The sequence below is a fragment of the Phodopus roborovskii genome, unplaced genomic scaffold (assembly GCF_943737965.1).
Source record: "Phodopus roborovskii unplaced genomic scaffold, PHOROB, whole genome shotgun sequence".
Lineage (NCBI taxonomy): Eukaryota > Metazoa > Chordata > Mammalia > Rodentia > Cricetidae > Phodopus > Phodopus roborovskii.
The window spans coordinates 30604742-30628607 of record NW_026126517.1 but is presented as its reverse complement, the minus strand read 5'-3'; the positions used below and the strand labels follow the sequence as shown (position 1 = coordinate 30628607).

General features: G+C 37.2%; 1 protein-coding gene across 1 annotated transcript in view; it reads right to left on the bottom strand.

The window, feature by feature from the left end:
• Nucleotides 1–23866, bottom strand: part of LOC127231745 (protein NPAT) — a 39298-nt gene that overhangs the window by 2810 nt on the left and 12622 nt on the right. The window contains exons 5-17 of the mRNA XM_051197474.1: nt 22411–22451; nt 21612–21836; nt 20491–20572; nt 18922–19009; nt 18188–18279; nt 18020–18107; nt 16302–16398; nt 15009–15137; nt 11054–12691; nt 7501–7616; nt 7290–7398; nt 1234–1294; nt 3–1137 (exon numbers count right to left, since the gene is read on the bottom strand). Coding sequence (XP_051053431.1) covers nt 3–1137; nt 1234–1294; nt 7290–7398; nt 7501–7616; nt 11054–12691; nt 15009–15137; nt 16302–16398; nt 18020–18107; nt 18188–18279; nt 18922–19009; nt 20491–20572; nt 21612–21836; nt 22411–22451 — 3901 coding nt within the window. The remainder of the gene's footprint in view (nt 1–2; nt 1138–1233; nt 1295–7289; nt 7399–7500; nt 7617–11053; nt 12692–15008; nt 15138–16301; nt 16399–18019; nt 18108–18187; nt 18280–18921; nt 19010–20490; nt 20573–21611; nt 21837–22410; nt 22452–23866) is intronic.

Below are 23866 nucleotides of genomic sequence, written 5' to 3'. Positions count from 1 at the left end.
GCCTTGATTTTCTTCTTTTTCATTGGTACTGATGAATTTGTGAGACTTTTACTAGAAGTACGGGAGTTTCGCTCCCGCTCATCAAGTTCCTCAATTTTCCGCTTTTTTGTAGCACTCCTTGAAGATGTTCTAAATTGCTGTGTGTTATCTTTCAGAGGAGTTGCTGTAGTTCTAGCGATTGCTGCTCTAGAGAGAATCATAAGTGTATGGGCAGCCATGCTCACACTATTTTCACTGCCTGTCTCACTGGCTGGGCTGCAGGCAGGCAAGTCTGCAGGGACAGGAGGGACCATTATTCTGGGCATGCTGCCATCTTCACCAAAGCGCCTACTAGAGGGTGCCTTCATATTGTCGGCAGCAGGTTCTTCTTTATGCTTTTCCCCTGCTCCTGAGCCAGGTGTCCGGGGTACTGGTAAATCAGTATCGGTAATCCTATTTGCTGGACTGTGCAATGGAACATCCTGCAATATTTCTGCACCAATTATAGAATTAGCAGATTTACTTTGCTCTTGTTTTAGGTCTTTCACAGCTCCACCTATAGAAGTAGCACTTTTATTGGTTGAGGATGTGGCTTGTTTTTTGGTCAACTCCTGCAGGGAAGCTATAGTTTTTTCATTCCGCAAGCTCCCATTCTGCTGCCCAACAGGCAGTTTAGAAGAATCTGGACTCTTTTGCCTCTCCCCATCACTGCGCAATTCATTCTCCTTGTTAGCTGTTGCTTTATGGAAAGAGTCAAGGGCCACATCTGTGGGAAAACCTTTCTTTTCAGACTGAATTTCTTTCACAGTGGTGTGTCGACTAAAGGCAGTTTCTGATTTAGATAAAATCTTGGGCACAGTTTTCTCTCTCTCTCTTTTAATGGCATTATGAGGAGGCAGTTTTAAGGTGGAGGGCACAATGGCTGAGTCAAGATGAGGAAAGGGCATTTCCTTCTTTTCTTTGTTTTGGGAGGTCATCTTATACTGTGGTCCCTGTGTATCCATCACAGAAGGAATGGTGTTATCGAAACAGAGCACTCGCCGATGACTTTCAAATGGCTTGCTGGCAGGAGCTACTCTCTCTGATGAGAGGGGAATTGTGACCTCTTCTAATTTTTTCCCAAGTTCAGTGGCTATATTCTTATCAGAAGCTTCACCTCTACTAAAATGAAAACAAAACATCTTACTTTTAGCAACATGAAATCTGTCACTTGAGCATTTTAATAATCTATGATACAAATTATTTTATCCTTACCTCTGTATATGACATGCTCCTGAGAGACTGGACAAATCTGTCAAATTATTTACTTGTTTTCCTGGAATAATAAATTAATTCATTAGAAACATTTGTGAAAGAATATATTCCTGTGAAAGAGTATTGCCACATAATATTATTACAGGAGAAAAAAAAATCTAAATGACAGTTAATGTGCAAACAAAACATTTCCATACATGCACATTTATTTATTTATTCACTATTTATTCATGTTTTTTGGACATGGTTTCTCTGTATAACAATCCTGACTGTCCTGGAACTTGATTTGTAGACCAGGCTGACCTCAAACTCACTGAGATCCACCTGCCTCTGCCTTCCAAGTGCTAGTATTAAAGGTGTGTGCCACTACCACCCAGCTATATTTTTTTTCCTTTAATACTTACATTTTCTATAACATACTCAACCACGCTATAGAGGAAATGTAAATACAGACCAAACGATTTGCTTTCATTTCAGGCCAACATGAATCCAGCCTTCAAGAGCCACAACTTTTAATGGCACTTACGATATATACCAGTTCTCTACCAGTGTCTTTGAGTGAACTGACCCCATGGATACCAATGCCTGGTTCTTTACAGACAAATGGAGTTGTACTTGTACATAACTAAAGCATAGCCTTCAATCATCTCTAGGTTACTCAGATGATATAATACAAATATCATGTTAATAGCTGATATTGTACTATTCAGGAAAAAAATGATGAGAAAAGTCTGTTCACAGCACAAATGTAAATGTAATTTACAACTCTCCAAAAACTCTTCTGCTTATGGTTGGCTGAATCTGCCAATGTCAAAGAAACTGAGAAAGGAAGTCAACTGTACTTAGACTGAGAAAGCTTAAATTTGCTGGGTGCTGGTAGTACGCACCTTTAATCCCAGTATTGAGTGGTATGGCTGGATATATCAGCTGACTTCTTTATAGAGAAAAGTCTATCTAGTCTTATCTCTACTTCATGTAGCTCTCCCCCCCCATTAGTGATTTTATTTTTACTTTCTTCCATCCAAATTCCAAGTCTTAAAAATACCACTTCTGATTCATCATAGTTCCTTTCCCCAAGGTGCTTTCTTAAACTTAAGTTCTCTCCCTCTCTCTCTCTCTCTCTTTTTTTCTCCTCCCCTGGAGACAGGATTTCTTTGTGTAACAGCCTAGCTGTCCTGGAATTCACTCTGTAGACCAAGCCTTGAACTCAGAGAACCACCTGTAGTAAGGGGTCTCAATCTGATTCTCAACAGCCCCCACCCTAGCAAGAGCAAGGAGAAGCTGTATGGACAGTTTGGCAAACTTGCTACAGCATCTTTACAGACTAAACTAAAGCAAAGCAGAAGGGTCTCCCCATTTAAGAAGAAATACTAACTGAGAACTGAAAGGGGTAAACAAAACTCAAAGGCTTCACTTGTAATAATTCATACTGGGGAGAAATTGTATAAATGTCACAAAGCCTTAAGTTCCCATTCAACTCTTATTATTCATACTAGAGAGAAACTATATAAATGTAAAGGTTGTGGAAAAGCATTCAGAACAGGTCCAATCCCCTAGCCTCTAGTTTTTGTGTTGTGAGCAAAATCTCCAAGACAACCTTCTTCTTAGACTTAGATAGAACCTGGAAACCTGTTTAACAATAAACCACCTTCAAGGGACAGACAAAAGCCATAGGAACCACAGAATGCTCCCTCCCAGCACCAACCAATGAGAACAGCTATTGCAAGTAACAGATAAAACCACTGAAACCACCAAATGGTCCCATCTGTAGCCAACAAATCAAAAATGCTAACAAACCAGTTGCTCTGACTCTGCTAAATTCCCCTAGCTGTTCCCCAAATGTCAACCAGTCAGGATCTGAACCATGATCCCTCCCCTACTGATGTAACCCTATGATTTTTGTCTTTAAAAACCTAGCAGTAGACAGTACTCCCTCTGGAGGCTGCTTGGGCAGCTTGCTAGACAGAGTCCCTGTCATGGTTGGATGAAACAATAAACCTTGCGATTGCAGTTTGGTGGGTCTGTCTACCTGGTGGTCTTGGGGGAATCCTTTGGACTTGGGCATAACAGGAACATACTTCTATCAATTATAGTTTGTATTTAAATCTTTGACCTATTTTTTTCATTTCCTTTTTGTCATTAATTGTTTTTTGTATTCATACTTCTGTACTTTTAAGAGTTCAGATGAAAGTTAAGGCTTTATAGTCATCCTCCCTTTCTCCAAACTAACAAACAATATTTTCTGTACTGCTTTCATACCTCTAACACATATAATTTATCATTTTTACTGTTTTTCTCTCCCTGTTCCTTTTCACTTGACTACTTAAATATTGACAACTATTTTAAAAAGATTCCAGAGTCCCACTTATGAACAGATCAATTACTATATGGAAGACTCAAACATACAGACAAGAAAATCCATGACCTAGACATGAAAATTAGTTACCAGAGCATATAAAATAATCAGTAATTTAAAGGAGAATTGTAAAAACATGAAGCAAAATTTCATGAAGGAAATAAAGATGATGAAAAAGAACCACATAAAAGTTGTAGAAACAACAACAACAAAAAACAATCATCAAATGAAGCCACAGCACAAAGCACTGTCAACACACAAAAGCAAGCAGGGGAAAAAAAAAAAAGAATGTTGGTGATGGAGGCAAATACAGACATGAAGGAGGCAAACAAAAAACAAAACCAAATTTCTAAGAAAAAGGAATATATTCCAGAGACCAAATCTGCATCCAGGGATAGGAGCTGATAATGTAGTCAATGAAATCATAGCCAAGAATTTCCCAAGTCTAGAGAAAGAAAGCGATCCAAACACAAATGGGGGGGGGGGTGACTCAGAGGTGGGAGCACTAGTTAGTCTCACTTGGGGTTCATTTCCCAGAACCTACATGGTGGCTCACAGCCATCTAATTCCAGGGGATAAAGTGCCCTCCCTCTTTTAACTCCATGAACACCAGGCAGGCAAAACCTTAAAAAAAGAAAACAGAAACAACAAAAAACCCCAAACCATAATCAAAAGTGGCCAGAAATGAGCACTCCTATAACATATAATAGCCAAAATTTCAGAACAAAGAAACTACAGCAAAAACTGTAAGGGAATAACACCAACTCACATAGAGGTAGAAACATCAAAATGACATGAGATCTCTTGTCAACAACCCTTCAAGTCAGAAGGGCACAAAAGGTATATTTCAAGCTCTGAAAGTAAATAATTCTCAACTGCTATACCCAGCAAATTACTTCTCAAAGTTGATAATACTCTAAGATAGCCAGGTGGTGGCAGTCCAAGCCTTTAATCCCAGCTCTTGGAAGGCAGAGGCATGAGGATCTCTGTGAGATTGAGGCCAGCCTGGTCTACACAGAGAAATCCTGTCTTGAAAAACCAAAAAAGAAAAAAACAAACACTCTAAGACAAGCACATGTTAAGGTAGTTCAGAACAACCAAGGTAGCACTGCCAGGAATTCTACTGTAACTAATAGACACTAATTTAAAATATAACCTCAGAAATTAGATACTTGCAGACTAAACAATACTTCTGAATGATTAATCAAATATCCTAAATGAATGACCTACTGTTTTGTGTTTTTTTTGTTTTGTTTCCCCTGAGACATGGTTTCTGTGTAGTTTTTGGAGCCTGTCCTGGAACTGTAAACCAGACTGGTTTCAAACTCAGAGATCTGCCTGCTTCTGCCTCCCAAGTACTGGGATTAAATCATGAGCCTCTACCCCATGGCCAACCTAATGGTTATTGTATAGCAGTTTCCTGAGATTAAAACCTTCCATCTTGTAGGGAAATGACTTAAGACTGGGGATGTTAAAAGGAAAGTAAAAATGCATCTTTCAGGGAATCTCCTTAAACTTAGGAAGTAAACAACTCCACAGCGGCAGGAAGTCACTAAGGCCGACCAGAGTACCAGAGTCCCTCCCTCCCCAAGCTTATATAAACAATAAGGACTGCTGAGAGACAGTCAAAGACCAGCACAGAAACCTGAAGAGGTAGAACAGTCAAAACTGCTTGTATGGCTGTAACCTCCAGCCCACTCCTGCTTTATCCAGGAACTCCCATTTCTCCCTCTCCAAATCCACCCTCTCAGAGAATCAACAACAACAACAACAACAAGGTGTCAGAAAGGCCAGTTCTGCATTCTTGGCAGTTGCAGCAACCCCTCCCTTGAAGTTGCCAGTAGCCCAATCAGTTTTTGACCGTATGTGGGCAGAAACCCATCTTGTGAAATAACCCCTCACCTATAGGGTATAAATGTTCCCTGCTTTAGTTCAGCCACCTGATGGGACTTCTTAGGGGCTAGTGAGCTCACCCAGGAGTTGCCTTGCTCGAATAAACCTGTTCTTTTGCCTTTCAATTTGGCTTGATCTGGCTTACTGCATCGGTGGAGAAACCTATTATCATGTTACAGAAAACTTATTACTGCCTACAAAAAAAAAAAAAAAAAAAAAAAAAAAAAAAAAAAAACAGAGACCAGCCCACTAAAAGGCTCAGATACTCAGAGCTACTTGGAAAGGACTCCAATCTGTAGGCTGTACAGTACACTCCATTTTTCTAGATTTATTTTATTTTGGGGTTGGTGGTTTTAGAAATAGGGTTTCTCTATGTAGGCCTTGCTGCCCTGGAACTCACTCTGTAGACCAGGTTCTGTAGATTTGTTTAAAGGTGTGTGCTGCTACCATTGTAACCTGGCCAGATTACTAGATTTTGTAAGCTCTCACCCAGCCTTTTGGTGATACAGCTGTTGAAGTAATTTTGCTCTTAGTAATCCTTCACCCAAATTCCTACAAGTAAATCCAGAAGAGCTCGTTGGTTCACCAAATTAGACTCTGATCTATGGTCAGTTTCCTTGTTCCTTATCTGGGGCAAGGGGATGTTTGTTCACATCTCTCCAAGAACAGTGTCACATAACAATGATGCATCTTAAGATTCAAAAAAACACAAATGCAGAAAGCAGATGGAAGGGAATAATGAAGATCAGGGCACAAACAGGGACTAAAATAATATCTAAAATTAACCTCACAAAGAACAGATTCTTTGTAAAGATTAACAAAACTAAAAAGTTCCTAGGCCAAACTAACCCAAAACAAACAAATGAGAGGGATGGGTGGAGGGAAATGAGAGGGATGGGTGGAGGGAGTTCCAAGTTAGTAACATTGGAGGAAAAAAGGAAGACATTACAAGACACTCCAATAAAATCCATAAGGTTCTTAGGGAATGCTTAGGGTGAAGGAATTCCTTCATTTCTTTTCCCTTCCCAAGAAGGGTCTTACTAACTTGTTCAACCTGCGCTAACCTCATTTTAGTCTCCCACCTGTGGGTTAGAGTTTGCCATAGGCCAGGAGCTTCAATTTTATCCTGTGAGTAACAGAGACTTAATGAAATATATAGATAGCAAGTCACATATTCTACTATGTATGGGGTGGAGTTTCACTCAACTAACATACAGGATGAACCAGAAAACTAAGAATCTCAAAAACCAGGGTAGGACACTACAGATATGACAGATAAGAAAATTATGAATATTTGAACTAAGAAAAATTTGTGTTAAGAGTAACTCTGTGTGTGTGTGTGTGTTTTAATGAGTAAAGGATTACTGGCAAAAGAAGGGAACAAGAGAAGATGCTATGCAAACTTTGTTAAACACTTTAAAATTATTTGGGAAAATAGAGATTACCATCTTAGGTAGTTCCAAAGAACATACTAAGGAGCAATGGATAAAAGCTAAAGCATTCAGCAAAGGGATTTACCAGAATCAAAGCTGTCCAATCAAAAACTGCTTGCTTGAAGGGAAGGAGGACTGCTTGTTAAGGTGTACAAAAGAAAACATTCACTGGATATTGGTGGTGAGGCAGAAGCAGGCAGGGCTCTGTGAGCAGTCAGGGCTACACAGAGAAACCCAGTCTTGAAAAACAAAACAAACAAAAAACAAACAAAACAAAAACCAAAAACCAAAAACCAAAAAAAAAAAAAAAAGAGGAAACATTCAGTTGTTTTACAGACATCAAGTTGATTTGAACTCAAAATTTTAACAAGTACCTGCAATAGGCTTATTTCTGAGTCCCTGAGCCTTCTGAGATTTTTGAGGAACGGGGAATTGAGTGATACTTCTATTACAAACAGGTGCTGCTAAAGGCATATGAAGGACCTAGAAGGAAAAAAGAAAACAAACAAACAAACAAAAACCCATAGAATTAATTATGCTGTTTGGAGTGCTTTCTTACACTATTCTTTAGTTCATAAATGCTACCTGCTGAGGAGGAGTAGAGAATGTATTCCCATTCTGTCCAACTACAGACACAGGTATCATTCCCACCATTCCTTGAAGTACAGGCTGGACTGGAGAAGCAATTATGATGGCAGATCCTAAAAAACAATTTTCATTAAAATCAGGTTTGCTTCAAATACATGTCAAAATATTAGTATTTTGAAACAAATTCTATGACCAAAATTTCTCTCCTGAAAAATCTCTGCATCAGCTCCAGCCTTCAGGTTCCTGCCCTCACTGCTTTTGATGATAAAGTGCTACATGGAACTGTGAAACAAACCCTTTCCTCCCCAAGTTACTTTTGGTCATTGTTTCATCACAGCAGTAACCCTAACTAAACAGAAGTTGGTATTAGGAGTGGGGTATTACTCTGACAACCCTGACCATGTTTTGGGAGGACTGTCCAAGGACTTTGGAGCTTGGGACTAGATGTTAAGAGCTCAGTGAGCTGTCCTTTAGGACCTTGGGAAGTAAGAATATTAAGAACAATACAGACGATGAAGGTTGGCTCACTAAGTTTCAGAGGAAGGCAAAGATAGTCCTGGGCCTTTTCTGTGAAGAATCAGTAGTATCTGGTCAGCTGGAGCTGAAGAATTGGTTATGATTAATAAGAGCCCAGAACTACTGATATAAAACCTTTGCTTTGCTGGGACTGTTGGTGCTGAAGAATCAGCTGTGACTAAGAGGCTAGCATCATTGAAGTGAAGTCTTCTGGGAAGTATTTCCTTGGGGCCAGCGCACAGAAGCTGTATTCCAGAAGCAGCCAAGGTTGTACCTCATACTGGTAGCCAATCTTGGTAGTCTAAGAGTCACCCAGGTGGTACTGGTTTTGAAGGCATGAAGGGCTCATGGAGAGCAGCCGAGGTTTGGCACTGTATGGCAAGAGAGCCCAGGAAAGGCTATCATTGAAAATGCAGCAGAGTTGCAGCAAGGGACCCCAGCAGTTTTGGAGATGCGAGCACTAGGATAACCACCCAGAATAGCAGCAGTGGTGGAGTGGAGTCAGCCATGGTTTGGAAGACAAGCTATGTGTGCTGCAGAGGGCAGAGCCTGAGAAGAGACCCAAGCCTTTTGGGTCATTTTGGAGAAGCCCAGAAGATTGTGAGTCAATCTCAGACATCAGACATTTAATGACTTATATTGTTTTAAGTTTGGTTTTGCTTTGTTCAGATTGTGACTGTGTCCTGGTTCTTCCCTCCTGAAGTAATTATTTATTTTTGATTTGACAACAGCATACAACTGAAAGACTTGGAATTTTAAAAGGCTAAATTTTAAAAGAGATTGCCTATTTTAAAGAGACTGAATTTAAAATTTTTAAAACTTATGTGCACTGGTGTTTTGCCTGCATATATATCCATATGAGGGTGTCAGATCCCCTGGAACTGGAGTTACAGACAGCTGTGAGCTGCCATGTGAGTGCCATGTGAACCCAGGTCTCTGGAAGAACAGCTAATGCTCTTAACTGCTAAGACATCTCTCCAGCCCAAGGGATTGAATTTTTTAAAAGATTTATTTTATGTCTTTTGCCTGCATGCATGTCTGTCTGAGGGTGCCAAATCCCCAGCTGCCATGTGGGTGCTGGGAATTGTACCTGGGGACTCTGGAAGAACAGCAAGTGCTCTTAACTACTGAGCCATTTCTCTAACCTCAAGAAAATAAAATTTTAAAGACCATAGGACTTTAAAATTTTAGCAGGTTTACATTGTAATGTTGATATTGATGTGAAAGATTATGGCTTAACAGTGATGTGTTTGTGTGGCAAGGAGATAATGGGCCAACTGTGCTGGCTAGTTGTATGTCAACTTGACACAACCTAGTTATCTGAAAGGAGGGAAACTCAACTGAGAAACTACCTCTTTAAGAATGGCAAGCCTGTAAACATTTTGTTAGTAATTGATGTGGGAAGGGCCAACCCATTGTGGGTGGTGCCATTGCTGAGCTATAGGTCCAGGGTTCTATAAGAAAGCAGGTTGAGTAAGTCACGATAAGCAAGCCAGGGTGAGGGTAACTAGTAAGCAATATCCCTCCATGTCCTCTGTATCAATTCCTGATGCCAGGTCACTGCCTTGAGTTCCTGCCTTCACTGCTTTTAATGAATTATTATATGGAACTGTGACTGAAATAAACCCTTTACTCCACCAAAGTCGCTTTTGGTAATGGTGTTTTCACCACAATACTAATAACCATAATTAAGACAATCTTGTTTATAAATTTTGATTAATTACAGTAATAAAGTTAAGAAATCAAGACAAAGCAAATCTAAACATTAAGGGGTAAGGGCATTTAGCAACATTATCCTAAGCTTGAGACTCTCTGGCTAGAAGATCCTACCACATACAGATTCTTCTAACAAAGACAAACTAATTAGGAACTGAGTAGTGACTGTCTCATGTTTGAACCTTGTAGCAGAAAACTTGGATTACAAGTACTTATAGCCCTTAACCATTTACCCAATATATTATATCTTAATGATACTGAAAGAATATGCTTTTGTAACCAGATTAAACTACCAAAGGAAAATTAGAGTGTGTACATGGTCCTTAGGAGTCAACCACAAAAGCTATAGTAATCTAGGCCTGGTAGTGAGTGTACCTTTACCGAATACACTATCCCTGTGCCAGATTGATCTTTTTTTTTTCACACAAACCTGCCAAATATCCAGGAATGCTTATCCTACTTGCTTTGGCTTCAAATCTTACCTCATTCATCTAAATTTTAATACAAACTTCATATTCTGCAACAATTCAGCCTCTCCTTTACCTCATTTGAAATAGCTCTTGAAATAGATTTATCAAATTTAATACTTAGTTGATATTTGATCAAATTTCATTGTCTATAAATCAGTAACAATGGGAATTCTTAGACTGTTATAACGTGAATCATTTCTAAATGTGAGCAATCAGAGAGGGTTTTTTTTGAAAGCCTCTCTAAAACTAGCGCTTAGGTGGTGGCAGGACACACCTTTAGAGAGAGAAAAACAAGTGGATCTCTGATTTTGAGACCAGTCTGATCTATAGAGCAAGTTCTGGGACAGCCAGGGCTACACAGAGAAACCCTGTCTTGAACTCCACTCCCCAAAAGAATTATAACTATAATAAAAATAAGGAAATATCCTGCTAGATCGAGTTAAAGTATTATATAGATAGGCAATGAATTAGGCTTTCTTTTCTTTTTTACAGCTTAGTGTTGTAGATTAAAAACTGTGCAAAGAAAAAAAAAAATTAAAGTGACAGCCTACCAGATTTAATCAAAACCTGGCTGAATTGGGTAGCAAGAAAGAGGCATAAGCAATTACTTGTATAATATTTTGTCATAGGAACTATCTATATTACTTCTTAGTGACTTCACACAAGAAAATTAGAGAGGCTCCAAAGTATATATGGACACACATATATAAATTATATACACACACATACATACATGTATTTCTTTTCATAGTGTTGGAGATAGAGTCCACAGCCTTGCACATGTTATATAATGTGCTTCTCCACTGAACTATATCCCCAGCTCACCTCCAATATGCTCTTAGAGTTACCTTGTGAAAAGTTTGGTGACACAGCTTGGTTGACAGCAAATACACTGTTAGACTTTGGTGGTGTCTGTAATTGTTGTGGAGGAGGCTGTGCAGTCATAGGTGCAGAATTCCCAGGCAATACCACTACATTAGATTGACTGACAGTTGGTCCCAGGGCTGTTGGATCAGTCACACAGGTAGCTATCAATATGTTACTTGAATTGCCAAAGGCTGTGCTTGTGGCAGGCATCAACTGTATATATCCTCCGTCCTTAGGAACACAAGGTGCGACGCTGGCTGAAAAAGCAATGCTATCTTCGTTCTGAGGGTTGTTTACTACAGGTTCCTCAGGTTTGAGCACTAAAAGGTTTTGTTCCATTGAGCCAGTATCCCCCACTTCAACAGATACAACAGCACTTGTGGTTTCTTCTGAAGACAGACATGTAACAAATTCTGCATTTTTGGCAGGAGATTTAGAAGACAGAATTATCGTTGGCAAGTTCTCTCCACTGATACTAGATACAGCGCTGTTAAGCTCTGCATCTGAGGAAACAAATGGATCTTCACTAATGATAATTTTGAGAGAGACAATACTTGATGCATCTACGTCCACTGAGTCTTTGCTAGGTTTACCATCAATATTTTGTGTCTCAGGAGACTCTCCCACGGAACCACCAGTTTCTGAAGGAAGCAAATGATTATTTTTCACAGGATTACCCTCGCGGGGGACCAATGCAACTTCTTCAGAGCTGTTATGTTCACCCAAAGAGAGAAAAATAGTATCGGCTTCTTTCACAGAAGAGGAAGGCTCTTGAGAATTCTCAGACTTAAGTGTCTCAGTCTTGTTTTCTGCATGATTTAAGCCAACAGATGTTGAACCACTGGATATCTGTTTATCTGAAGGGCCTGATTCTTCAAGATGAATTTCTATTTGTTCAGATACATTTAAACCCAAACTTTCAACAGTCACAGGTGATGTTTTACTTTGCAATGGAGAATTCTCTTGGCAATTTGGTAGTGGCTGTGCTGCAACTGACGATTCACTATTAGTTTCAACTTTACTGTTTTGAGTCTGACTAGAATCTAGGGACCCAGAACCAAGGGAATTAGTTTTAACTTTTATTATATTGTTAGAATTTTCACAAAATTGACTTTTAGATGGCTTTCCAGTTAATGGAGTACTTGGGGGCAAAAGCTGGGAATTTTTCCCAGAGAGAATTAAGTTTTCATCATGTGTTTCACCACCAAGAGATACAAATGAAGTTACTGGCATATTGGGCTGATCAGGCTGTAACTGTGGTTCATTCAGCAAACTTGGAGACAAAGAATTCTTTTCAACCTCCATAGCCACTTCAGCTTCAGTGGACATCTGACTGGTATATAACTCAGGACAATGTTCATTACTTTCAGTAGAGCTTCCTCTTTGGTTAAAGTCACTCAAATTTGATACAGACTCAAAGGTAATATCAAGGGCACACTTCTGTTCAGCAGCTATAGCTGTTTTAAAGGCCTTTTTTTGAATGCTAGAACTTATTTGGGAGAAATTTTCCTGGGATTCCTGTCGAAGAACATCATGGTTGTCGCCATTCTTCAAATCACTTAATAATACATCTTCATTTTGATAGGATGTACAAAATGGAGGCTGACCAGATTGCCCATCTGTAAAACACCAGTTTGATGGAAAGTTACGTTGAGTATGTTTTGCTTCTGAAGCAGTCACTTTTCATGTACAACCTACTTTGCCAAGAAAACACAAACCTTTTGGCATACCAATAAACTTAAGACTGATGCAGTGAACAAAGGTCCAATTGTTTCCCAAGTTCCTAGGAAAACAGATGCCAAATAAGGAAAATAAAAAGATGTGTAAGAACATCCGGTACTTACCAGAAGACAAAATGCCCTAAGCTGGCTCTAAACAATAGTGGAAACAGTGTTTTCCCTATCTTGACTTTTTTTTTTCCCCCTCTTATTGCTGTTTTTAAACAGGTCTCATAGTATGTATCTCACACTGGCCTTGAACTTCCATTGATCCTCATGTTTCAAGCCTCCTGAATGAAGAGATTTCCAAATTTTGCCAAGACAGACCTTATTTTGCCTGATTTATTTTTAATGGTGAAAGGAGACCAAGATCATATTATACAATGAACACGGTTTCTGTGTACACTTTAACATTTAACATATTTATTGAGGAAAACCATACACATCTCTAGAATGCAAATATGAACTAGTCACTCAATGATCTTGTAGAGATTAAGATAGCTAGAAAAGAATACATGGAACAGAAAATTGTAATAAGGTATGAGAAATACTATAATAGTATAGAAAAAGGCAGATGGGAGACTAAAAAAAAAATCTTTTCAAGAGGAAACAATGTAGCATTGACATAGTGAGTCTTACAGCAGTCATAATTCAGACCCTTTGAACAAATATGGAAAAAATATAATAAGGAAAAATCCAGAAAAATGCTTAACTATCATAACTAGTAAAAACCATATTATGTGTAAAGCCCACCTAATTCTGTACTGAGGGAGATTTGGAAATTATGTTAGGTCACACAAACACAGGATAAGTGACATTAAATAAAACAGTGTGCTAGAGATTAAGTTGAGTGTTATGCTACATAAGCACTTTGCTACAAGCTCCATTCTCAGCCCGAAAGTGGTTTCTTAACAAATTTACAAGACTTTCTGAGAGTAGCATTACAAGTTTTATTTTGTTTAAGTGAAACATAATCTAGATGTGAACAAACTCACAAATGAACATAAAAATATAGTTCAGCTTAAGAAATGGAAAGTTGAGCTTTGTTATTAACAATGAATTCAAAGAAAGATATTCCAAAACTAGTTTTTGAAGACAAGATGTGAGAAAACTAGAAGCCATTAAGCATTTGAAAACAGACAAGGAGCTGGGTGGTGGCGGTGACAGCACATGCCTTTAATACCAGCACTTGCATTGCAGGACAGAGGCAGGTGGATCTCTTCATTCAAGGTCAGCCTTGTCTACAGAGCGAGTTCCAGGACATCTAGGGCTACAGAAAGATCCTATCTCTAAAATCAACCAACCACCAAAACAAACAAACAAACAAACAAAAAACAAAACAAAAAAACAGGGAAGGAGAAATGATGATTAGGCAATAGCTTGTAGAGAGACTAAATAAATGGAGATTGGTGGTATTGAAAATGGCATAACATTTACCAAATTATGAGAAGTGAAGATGATGGCTATCTGAAGAACAGAGATCCAGGGAGCAGAGAATGGAGTTAATGAAAGAACTCTTTGTTGTACTGGCAATGATCATTTTCTCACTTGAGAGGTGATTCCATAGGCAAGTTTATATACATCTTTATTATGTATTTCTATAAATTTTTGCCATACTTGACAAGATTTTTTTTTAGGAAAATTCAATATTTTAAAATTTTAACATCAACTTTTTCATGCTTTCCTTTAATTCATAAAATGCTTACTAAGTATAGACTAACTATGCTACATTGGTACTCCATAAAGGACAGAATTGTAAGGCTCTGAATAAAGACAGTAGAGATAGTAGATAGCATAACCTACAAATAACCAAATTCAAGACTATCAACATATACTGTATAAATCCTTTAAACAACTGTTGACTTGTCTGCTCAACTGAGAAGGCTGAAAAACCCTTAACACACGATTTTAACAGATTTGGCATTGGAATCCAAGCCTTAATGAAATTATTTTGCTATAGATTTGTCCATTTGGCCAATACTATTTACTACTAGGTTGTGTGTCCATTGCTCTATGAAAGAATATGAAAAAAATTAATCTTTTAATCAAAGTACAAGAAATTTGGCAACAATTTTTCTCATTGTATAGAAAATTATAAGCATAAAAATGAACTATGTAGTAATTTGAATAACTTCTGATTAAATAGTATTTTGTTTTTGAATTTTGAGACCAATTTTAACATTTTCATTGATGTCATTAACAAAATAAAAAATCTTACCAGATTCTTCTGTTTCAAAAGTACTTTTAATTGCTAGATTAGTTTCTTCAGCTAAGACTATATTAGGATTAGTTTCCATATGTTGACTACAAACATTTTGTGATACATTTTTGTTATTCTTTGTTTTACCTAAAAAGAAAATAGAGAAATAATTAAATGATCATACTAAAAAAAAAAAGCACAAATACTGCCATTCTCAAATAATTTTTAAAAGTTTTATTTCAATCATACTGTAGTTTTTTTTTTTTTTTAATTAATTTATTTTTTTTTTTGTGTGTGTGTGTGATAGGGACTCAGGTAGCCCAGGATCCAGGATGACCTTGAACTTATTATACAGCCAAGGATGCCCCTGAACTCCTGATTTTCCTGCCTCTACTTCTAAAGCCCTAAGGAATATTATAGGTATTCCCACCCACCCACTAAAAGTGTTAACATGCTTTTTATATGTTACTTACAAATTAAAGGATTTTCTCACTAAACTTTCCTCATTTGTGGTGTTTCTATAATACCTTAGGCTACTTTTCAAGTCCTTGGTTCAAGCAACCCTTTTGCCCCAGCCTTTTGATAGTGAGGTAATGTGCATATGTCACGACAATTGACTATAATTGCTGATTCTTTTCTTTTTTCCCCCTTTCCTAAGACAGGCTTTTTTTCTACGTAACAACAGTCTTGTTTGTCCCAGAACTCACTTTGTATAACAGGTTGGCCTCAAAGTTACAGAAATCTGCCTGCCTCTGTCTCCTGAGTGCTTGGGATTAAAGGCTCACGCCACCACTACCTGGGGTCAACTGATAGTTTTCTCTCTCTTTTTAAAAGATTTATTTATGTATGACTTTATGCCACAAGAGAGCATCAAATCCCACTATAATGGCTGTGAGCCACCACATGGTGGCTAAGAATTTAACTCAGGACCTCTGGAAAAGTAGACTGCTGAGCCATCTCTCCAGGCCAAATGGCGGTTCTTAATGTTAAATGTTTATTAAGATCTTCTGGAAGGTTCAAAAATCTGCACATGTAACAAGTTCATAAAGAATGCTGAATACATTGCATTTTTTAAAGATCTCTCAATTATATTTACCTGAACTGTAAGAGACCCAGTATAGCTTATGCTGACAAATCAAAATACAAAACAAAATTAAAACAAAAAACTGAACCAAAACCCAATTCTCCATTTTTATAGGTAAACTTTTCTAAGTAAACAAAACCCTAGGTGATGTTTCTTTATTCAGAGTTAAGTTACTCAAGATAGTGAAGAAAATTCTGTCTACTTGCTAGAATAAATGGTGTACTTACCATAGTCAAAGAGATCAAAGAGTGCCTGAAATGCTGGGTCTGATTCTGTCTGTTCCAATATATCTTGTATTGCTTCTTCAGACATGTGGATTTCACTCTGCAAAGTAAAGATAAAGGCATGAATAAATAGAATATGGCTTCAATACCAGAGAAATTATTCATGTTGCTGTTGACCTTTACTGTTGAGTATTTCCCTACAAGAAAATTGCTTTTGAACAAGATACTTACTTATTTAAAAGAAAACGTCTGGGCTATTGGAATAGAAACTGTAGTTGATGAGAAGAGTCAGGACAAGAACGATCAAGACTCTGAATGGGTGGAAAGACAACATCCGACACCCCAGCGGGCAACAGGATAACTATAAGATGTGAATAAACAGATGGTGATGGTGATACAGTAAAAAGGAACTAAGAAGCATATAGCTCCACTGGTGGCTGGGGAAGGCAAACATAAACCTCACCCTAAAATTAAGCCATGTGGCAGCAGTGAAAAAGATTGGCAGTCTTAGACAGCTACAAGACAAACCCATGGTTCTCAAAGTCCTCAAAAGCTGGTAGGAGTGTTGGCAACATAGTGAGCCCCCTATTGTGCCAGGTTAGCAGTAAAGAGGCTTTGTAACTGTCTTGAAGGGCTTTAAGTGAACACAATCTTGAGAGGGATTCTACTAAGATGAGGTAACCTGAGACCTGAAAATATGGTATAATCACAACAAGTCAGGGAACCTAGAATCAACTTCCCACATACTCAAGGTGAGACAGCTATGGGATTAGAGTTATAGGAATAAGGAAGATAGATATGTAAATGCTGGACAGTTTAATAAGAGTTTGGCTTGGGCATTGAAGAATACAGTTAGCAACCGTCACCTTCACTGTGGCTAGGCAAGCCTATCATCACTTGGTAACTGCAGAGACTATTAGCCTGAGGTCAGTAGGCTCTCTGGAACCACTTCTCTACTATGAGGCTCACTGTATGAGGACTGAAAAGCCTGAAGCTCCAGCAAATTACTTCTCATGTCTACATTCACATCCCATAGGCAGGATATTTAATGCCTACAGAGTTTTCAAAGCATGAAGGTCAGGGCACCTACAGAGATCTTAGTGCAGTTTGCTTCCCCCAAACACAAAAGACTCCAAGACACCTGTTAGTTACAACAATGGCCACCCTAGGGTATATAAACTGATAGAATGGGAGAATATAGACTAAAGACTGAGGGAAGCAACTGAAGTAAAGACAGCTCTATTAAAATAAAAGATATTTATCCAGTATGGGATTAAGGACCAGCCTAAATCATAGGGAAACAAGTCCTTGGCAATGGAGATGAAAGGCAAGAGTGCTATTTATCAAATACAAAGGTATCTGCAAGTACTGAATACTTAGAAAACCATGAATAATTTTTATGTGTACAATAAAGCTGTACCAATATCTGTAAAGCAGGTAAGCTATTAGAAGGCGAGAAAAGAAAACTTATCATTTTTACTATTTAAATAAATGAATTTTTGAAATGTGTTCACTGCTCAAATGTGTTCAGAAACAGATTACATATGTGATTAACATTTTATTGTAACTACTTCAGATTTTATACATACAGTTTTTTTTGGCAATGATTTTAAAACCAAAATACAATTTAGGTCTAACTGTACGTAACATTCAAAAGTCTCACACACTCATACACACACTCATACACACACTCATACACACACACACAAAACTACTCATACCGGAAGTCCTAGGAGTTCATCAATTGAAGTTTCTGGCTCTGTTGGATTGCTGTCTGTTTGCTTAGGTACTTGAGCAATACTATTATCACTGTAACACAGAAAGGAAACCTGTTAAAGTTATGGGGTGATTAGGCAAAAACAATCAAAGATTTGAATCATACAACTCACCTAGTCAAAAACTTATTTATGTTTTCTGCTAGTTTTTCTTGAAGAGATTTGTTGCTTAATATTTTCTCTCTTGCATTCTCAATAACCATTTGCTGAAAAAAGAAAATCAAGACTAATAAAGGAATAGAAAAGAATATTACATTATTCACCAAAAACCAAATGAAACAAAAATTAATGCTTTTTTGTCCCAGCAACTTGGGAGACTGGGGTAGGAGTATAAATTGGCAGACAGGATTTTGACTTCAATCTGAACAACATAACAAAATGTCATCTCTAAATAAATAATGAAAAAAATAAAAAGCCACTAAAACGAATCTATACCAGTAGTTATGACAGGTGTAAGTAGAAACATAAGCTCTGGTGCCTCCCTCTACATTCAGGCCTGAACAAAGTATTTTGCATTTCAGAAATGTTGTCACAGATCTTTTATCAACTTGTTCTTCAGTGCATCTAAAACGCAGTTCTAGTTTTTGTCTCACAAGGCCTTTAATTATCTGATCCTGACAGAATGCTCAATTAAATCACAGGATCCGGAAATCACAAAGAATTTTTACTTGAATTTGCCATGTGTGTTCTCTAAGTACTACTTTCTAGTTACAATTCTCTATTCAATAGGCAATCCAAATGCTCTCATATTAATAACAAAATTCATACACACATAACTCTTTATATATACATCAGTGTTTTTAAATTTGAGAATATTTCAAGCTGCAAATTTTGGGAAGGTCACTTACTTTCTCTACTGCAAATGCATTTGGATCCTGTAAATTCCTTACTGAAGAATGAGGTCCAGATGATGTAAAACTCTTTCTTTGTGATTCACTGAAATACATTTTAAAAGCTTGTGTTTTACTATTATGTTTCAGAGATCAATAATAATGTATATACAAATCTTGAGATAATCATGGTTGTAGGCATATTTTTCTCTTTTCATTACAACAAAGTCAAAAGAACAGAAAAAGCATTACCAGATATATAGTCATATGTAATGAGCTTGAGTTCTACTGAACAGCAAACAATGAAAAATAAGGAAAGAACTGAAAAAAAAAAAAAACCCTCAAAAAATAAAACATAAATCAAAATACCACACTAGCTCTGTAACTTTTATCCTCTTCTTCTTTCTCTAGTACTGCTGGAGATTTAACCCATGGATCATACATGCTAGGCACATGTTCTACCACTAAGCTAACACCCTCAGCCCCGTTATCTACCTTGTGATGGATTGAGACCAACTGTATTAGTGGATGTATGAAAAAATAACTAGATATTCATGAACTTTATAATAAAAAGTTGAATGTTTCTGAATATTAAGAATGTTTTACTGTTTAATGTCGTTAAATTAGAAAGCCTATAATAAAGTTAGCCTTGAATTACAAAATGCTTATAGTAAAAACTATAGAAAAAAACCCCACAAAACCTATTGGTTGGCATATGAGGAATCATCTAAAAACCATTTAGAAGGGCTGGAGAGATAGTCAGTGGTTAAGAGCACTGGCTGTTGTTCTTCTAGAGGACATGGGTTTAATTTCCCAGCAACCACATGGCAGCTCACAACTGTCTTTAACTCCAGTTCCAGGAGATCTGATATCCTCACAAACATACATGCAGGCAAAAAACTAATGCACACAATAAAATAACAACAAATAAAATGATTAAAAAACCCAAACTATTTAGAGCTCCGATCTCTCGCTCAGTGATGGTGCACATGCCTTAAATCCCAGAGGCAGATCTCTATGAGTTCAAGGCCAACCTGGTCTACTTAGTGAGCTTCAGGATAGCCACCAAACTCAACAAACCCTGTCTTGAAAAATTTAAAAAGAACAAACAAAAAAAACCAAGACCCCACTCTATATTCTCTCATATTCTTTAAGAAATAGAAGTTGAAGTAAAACAGAAAGAATTTTTATGGAAATTACATCTTAAAACATGTTGTTATAACTTCATGTGTTCTTATGGACAATAAACATATCTGAAAACATGCTGTTATGATTTCAAACTTCATGTGTTCTTCTGAACCATAAAACTAATATTTATATTCATTTAAGAAAACACTCTAAAATTGTGCATTATCTCACACATCACTACAAAAAGTTAGTGAACAGTAGGAAACAAACCACTGATTAAAGAACACAACTCAAATTTAGTGAAGTCCAAATGTTGGAGAAAATGTGTTTTTGGAATGAATACAATAATAGTCCCAGGAACTTAATCTAGTTACTTTATTCAGTGTAAATATTTGCTAAATTCTTTTTTGTCTGTGTTAAATGGCTACTGGCCATATATCAAGTATAAAAAGTAATTACCTTTTACGTCTACCAGGAGACATTAAACTGGTCTGAGTTTTCTTTTCCTGAGGACCAGGAATGATATTTAAAGACTCTGCAGCTATATTTTTAAGAGAAAACAATAAGTCAAAGAAACACACATTTTCTAAACATGTAACAGCATAAGAAACATTAGATAATAATTATTGTATATTAAAATCCAACATTTATTAAGAACTGCTACAAGCAAGGCACTTTCCAAGATAGTAAGATTAATGCAATACAGTCCCTACACCTTTACGGTTTTACGTTTAACAAAATACAAAAGAAATACAACATGAAGAAAACAACTATAGAGAAAGTATCAAAGGAATGCTCCTAGTGTAGAACAGGATTTGGAAACAGGGTTCCAAGCCCCATCTGCTTGGAACTCATTTGGTAGACCAGGATAGCCTTACACTCAGAGATCTGCCTGCCAGTGTCTTTGCATTGTAATCTTAATGGGTGACAATAAAATCACTCCTCTGGACTGAGAGATGAGTCCTGAATTCAAATCCCAAAGCATGTATTACCTTGCTTGCCATTTCTTACTATGCTTTTTTTTTTTTAACATCAAATAAGCATGTATATAACAAGAACGATCTAGGTTAGAACTTTATGTCTAACTTTATTTCTAGCTCTGAAAATATACAAAATATTCAATACATAAATATAGTGATATATTGGGAAGATGTTTCAGAAGGACAGACTAACATTCAAGGTAAAAATACAATGTATATTTCTATGTAAAAACACAATCAGGTCTTTCCTATTATTACCCCCAAATTAAAAATTTGACAAATTCAAGGATGGACTTCAGTTTGAATAGGAAGATTTCAACTACAAGGATCCCTAGATTTTAACTAAGTCAAGATGTTTTTATTTGAAGGCATGTAGCAGAGGATGACTGTGAATTTCAGTGCTGGGATTACAGGTGAGCCAGTTTTATGCAGCAGTGGAATCACACCCAGAGTTCCATGCTTACATTCTCGTTGCTGAACTACTTGAAGTCTGCTCTCTCTATAAGTTCTTTCATCTCTCTCTTGGGACACGATTCTGTATTATAAACGTAAGGCATTGTACTTGGATTAACAGAATTTAGGAATAAAACTTAAACTTACTAGTTACTGCATTTTGTGACTGTGACTGGTTGACTACTACAATATTTGACTTCACTGGAGCAGAAATTTGGCCAGTTGGTTTAACAGTTTGTGTGGCTACCAAAGGAGAAGTGGTAAATTGTCCTGAACCATAAGGTAAAACCAGTAATTCTGAATTGACAGGAGCTGCCTGAGATGCAAGCCATCTTTGTCGCTTGATTTCTGCAATTCCGTTTCTTGTTCGGGCTGAAACACATGGGCATTACAAAAATTAACTCAATACCAGAGGCATTTAAAATATGGCCAAGATACTATGTTGTTGACCTATACACCATATTACATGTTAGATCTATAGTTAAAAGATAGCCTTAAAAAACATAATATTATGTAACAATTTCATGAGAAACAAACTAAAATAAGTACCGTATACTTCACAAATCCCAAAGTATACCTGTTCTGCAATAATCCATACTGATAATGCTCCCCCAAATTATATTAAAAAATTACAGCTTTATTAAGGATACCACTACTTGACACACAAAAAGTAAAAATAGGATACACACACACACACACACACAAATGTATACTTGCATATATGCACATACATATGGTTTTAATTTTGTTCTAAATTTCTGGGATCAAACTTAAGACCCTGTACATGCACTACCAGTAACCTATACCTTAACTCCCCTCAACTATGATACATCTTAAAGTAATTTAAAAAACCCCACAGATCTAGCACAGATATGATGTTAGTTAAAAATGCTCATGAGACAGAGTGTGAAGTAATGGTGAACCTTGCTGAAAGTTAAATACCAACCTCTCTGATGGGCAGCAAACCCTGGAGAACTTTGCATGTTCCTAACAAATAAAACAAAGTAGTTACTCTTTAAGTATTTTGTTTTAAATGATATATATTTTGACTTAGTTATGGTCAGAACTGAAGTAAATTATGAGTTAAAAGGTGATTTCCCTAAGACATTAAAGAGTCTATATGACTTTTGGGGTATCCAATTGTGATTTGTTTTAGAAGAAAAATAGAATCATGGAAGCAATCATACAATATATGATCAAATTTCTATCCAATTAACAATTATACACTGGAGTGTCCTGATATTAAGGTATAGTTTGACATGATGTTAGGAACTTGATATGTTTAAGTAAGCTATATGTAAATAGCATCATCAATCCAATTTTGTAACAGGCTTTCTACAAAGAAATCCTGATTCATACACATCAATACTTTAGAATCAGAGTTCAATGACATTCTGTTGCTATATCTGACCATGAAACAATTTTGTTGAACCTCCATATATGCAGAAAAGAAAAGCAAACATAAGTCTGGCCGTGGTAGCGCACGCCTTTAATCCTAGCGCTATGGAGGCAAAGGCAGATGAATCTCTGAGTTTGAGGCCAGCCTAGTCGACAGAGCAAGTGCCAGGATAAGCTCTAAAGCTACACAGAGAAACCCTGTCTGGAACCCTCCCTCCCCCCCCCAAAAGGGGGGAAATCAAAGCAAACAAACATAAAATATAGTATAATTAAAAAAAAAAGGTCTTTTTTATATTCATGTATTTTATGTATGAGTGCTGTATTTACATGTACACCTGCATACCAGAAGGGGGAATCAGATCCCATTATGTATGGCTGTGAGCTACCATGTGGGAATTGAACTCAGGACCTCTGGAAGTACAACTAGTGCTTTTTAACTGTTGAGCCATCTCTCTAGCCCCTAAAAGTAATTATTTTACTGTGAATTGTAATTACTAACATTAGGTCAACAATCATTAACACTGTGTTCTTGTCCCATGAAATTCGCCAATTTTATCAACAAGACCCACAAAACTTAAGAACAAAGATTTTTAGTAACATAAAACTTTTGAGAAAACCCGAACCTCTGTAAAAGGACCAAAACAACACCCCCACCCCACAAAAGAAACCCTCAAACTCACTTTAAGAGACTGAATTATAAAGTTATTTTTTGGTATGCATGTGAAAGATATGTATTTGGTGGTATAGGTAGGTGAAGGGTGTGTATGTGTGTGTGTCTGTGTAACTTGGCTAGGCTGGCCGGCTGGCCAATGACCTTGGGGTTTCCAGGTGTTCCTCTCCCCTGCCAAGTAGTGCTGGGGTGATAGGCAAGCACCAATATGTACTGCCTTTTTTACATGGATTTAAGCCAAATTCAGGTCCTCATGCTTGCATAGCAGCACTATTATTTACTGAGTCATCTCTCCAGACACTGCCAAAATCTTCTGAAGATTATTTCCAAGGGC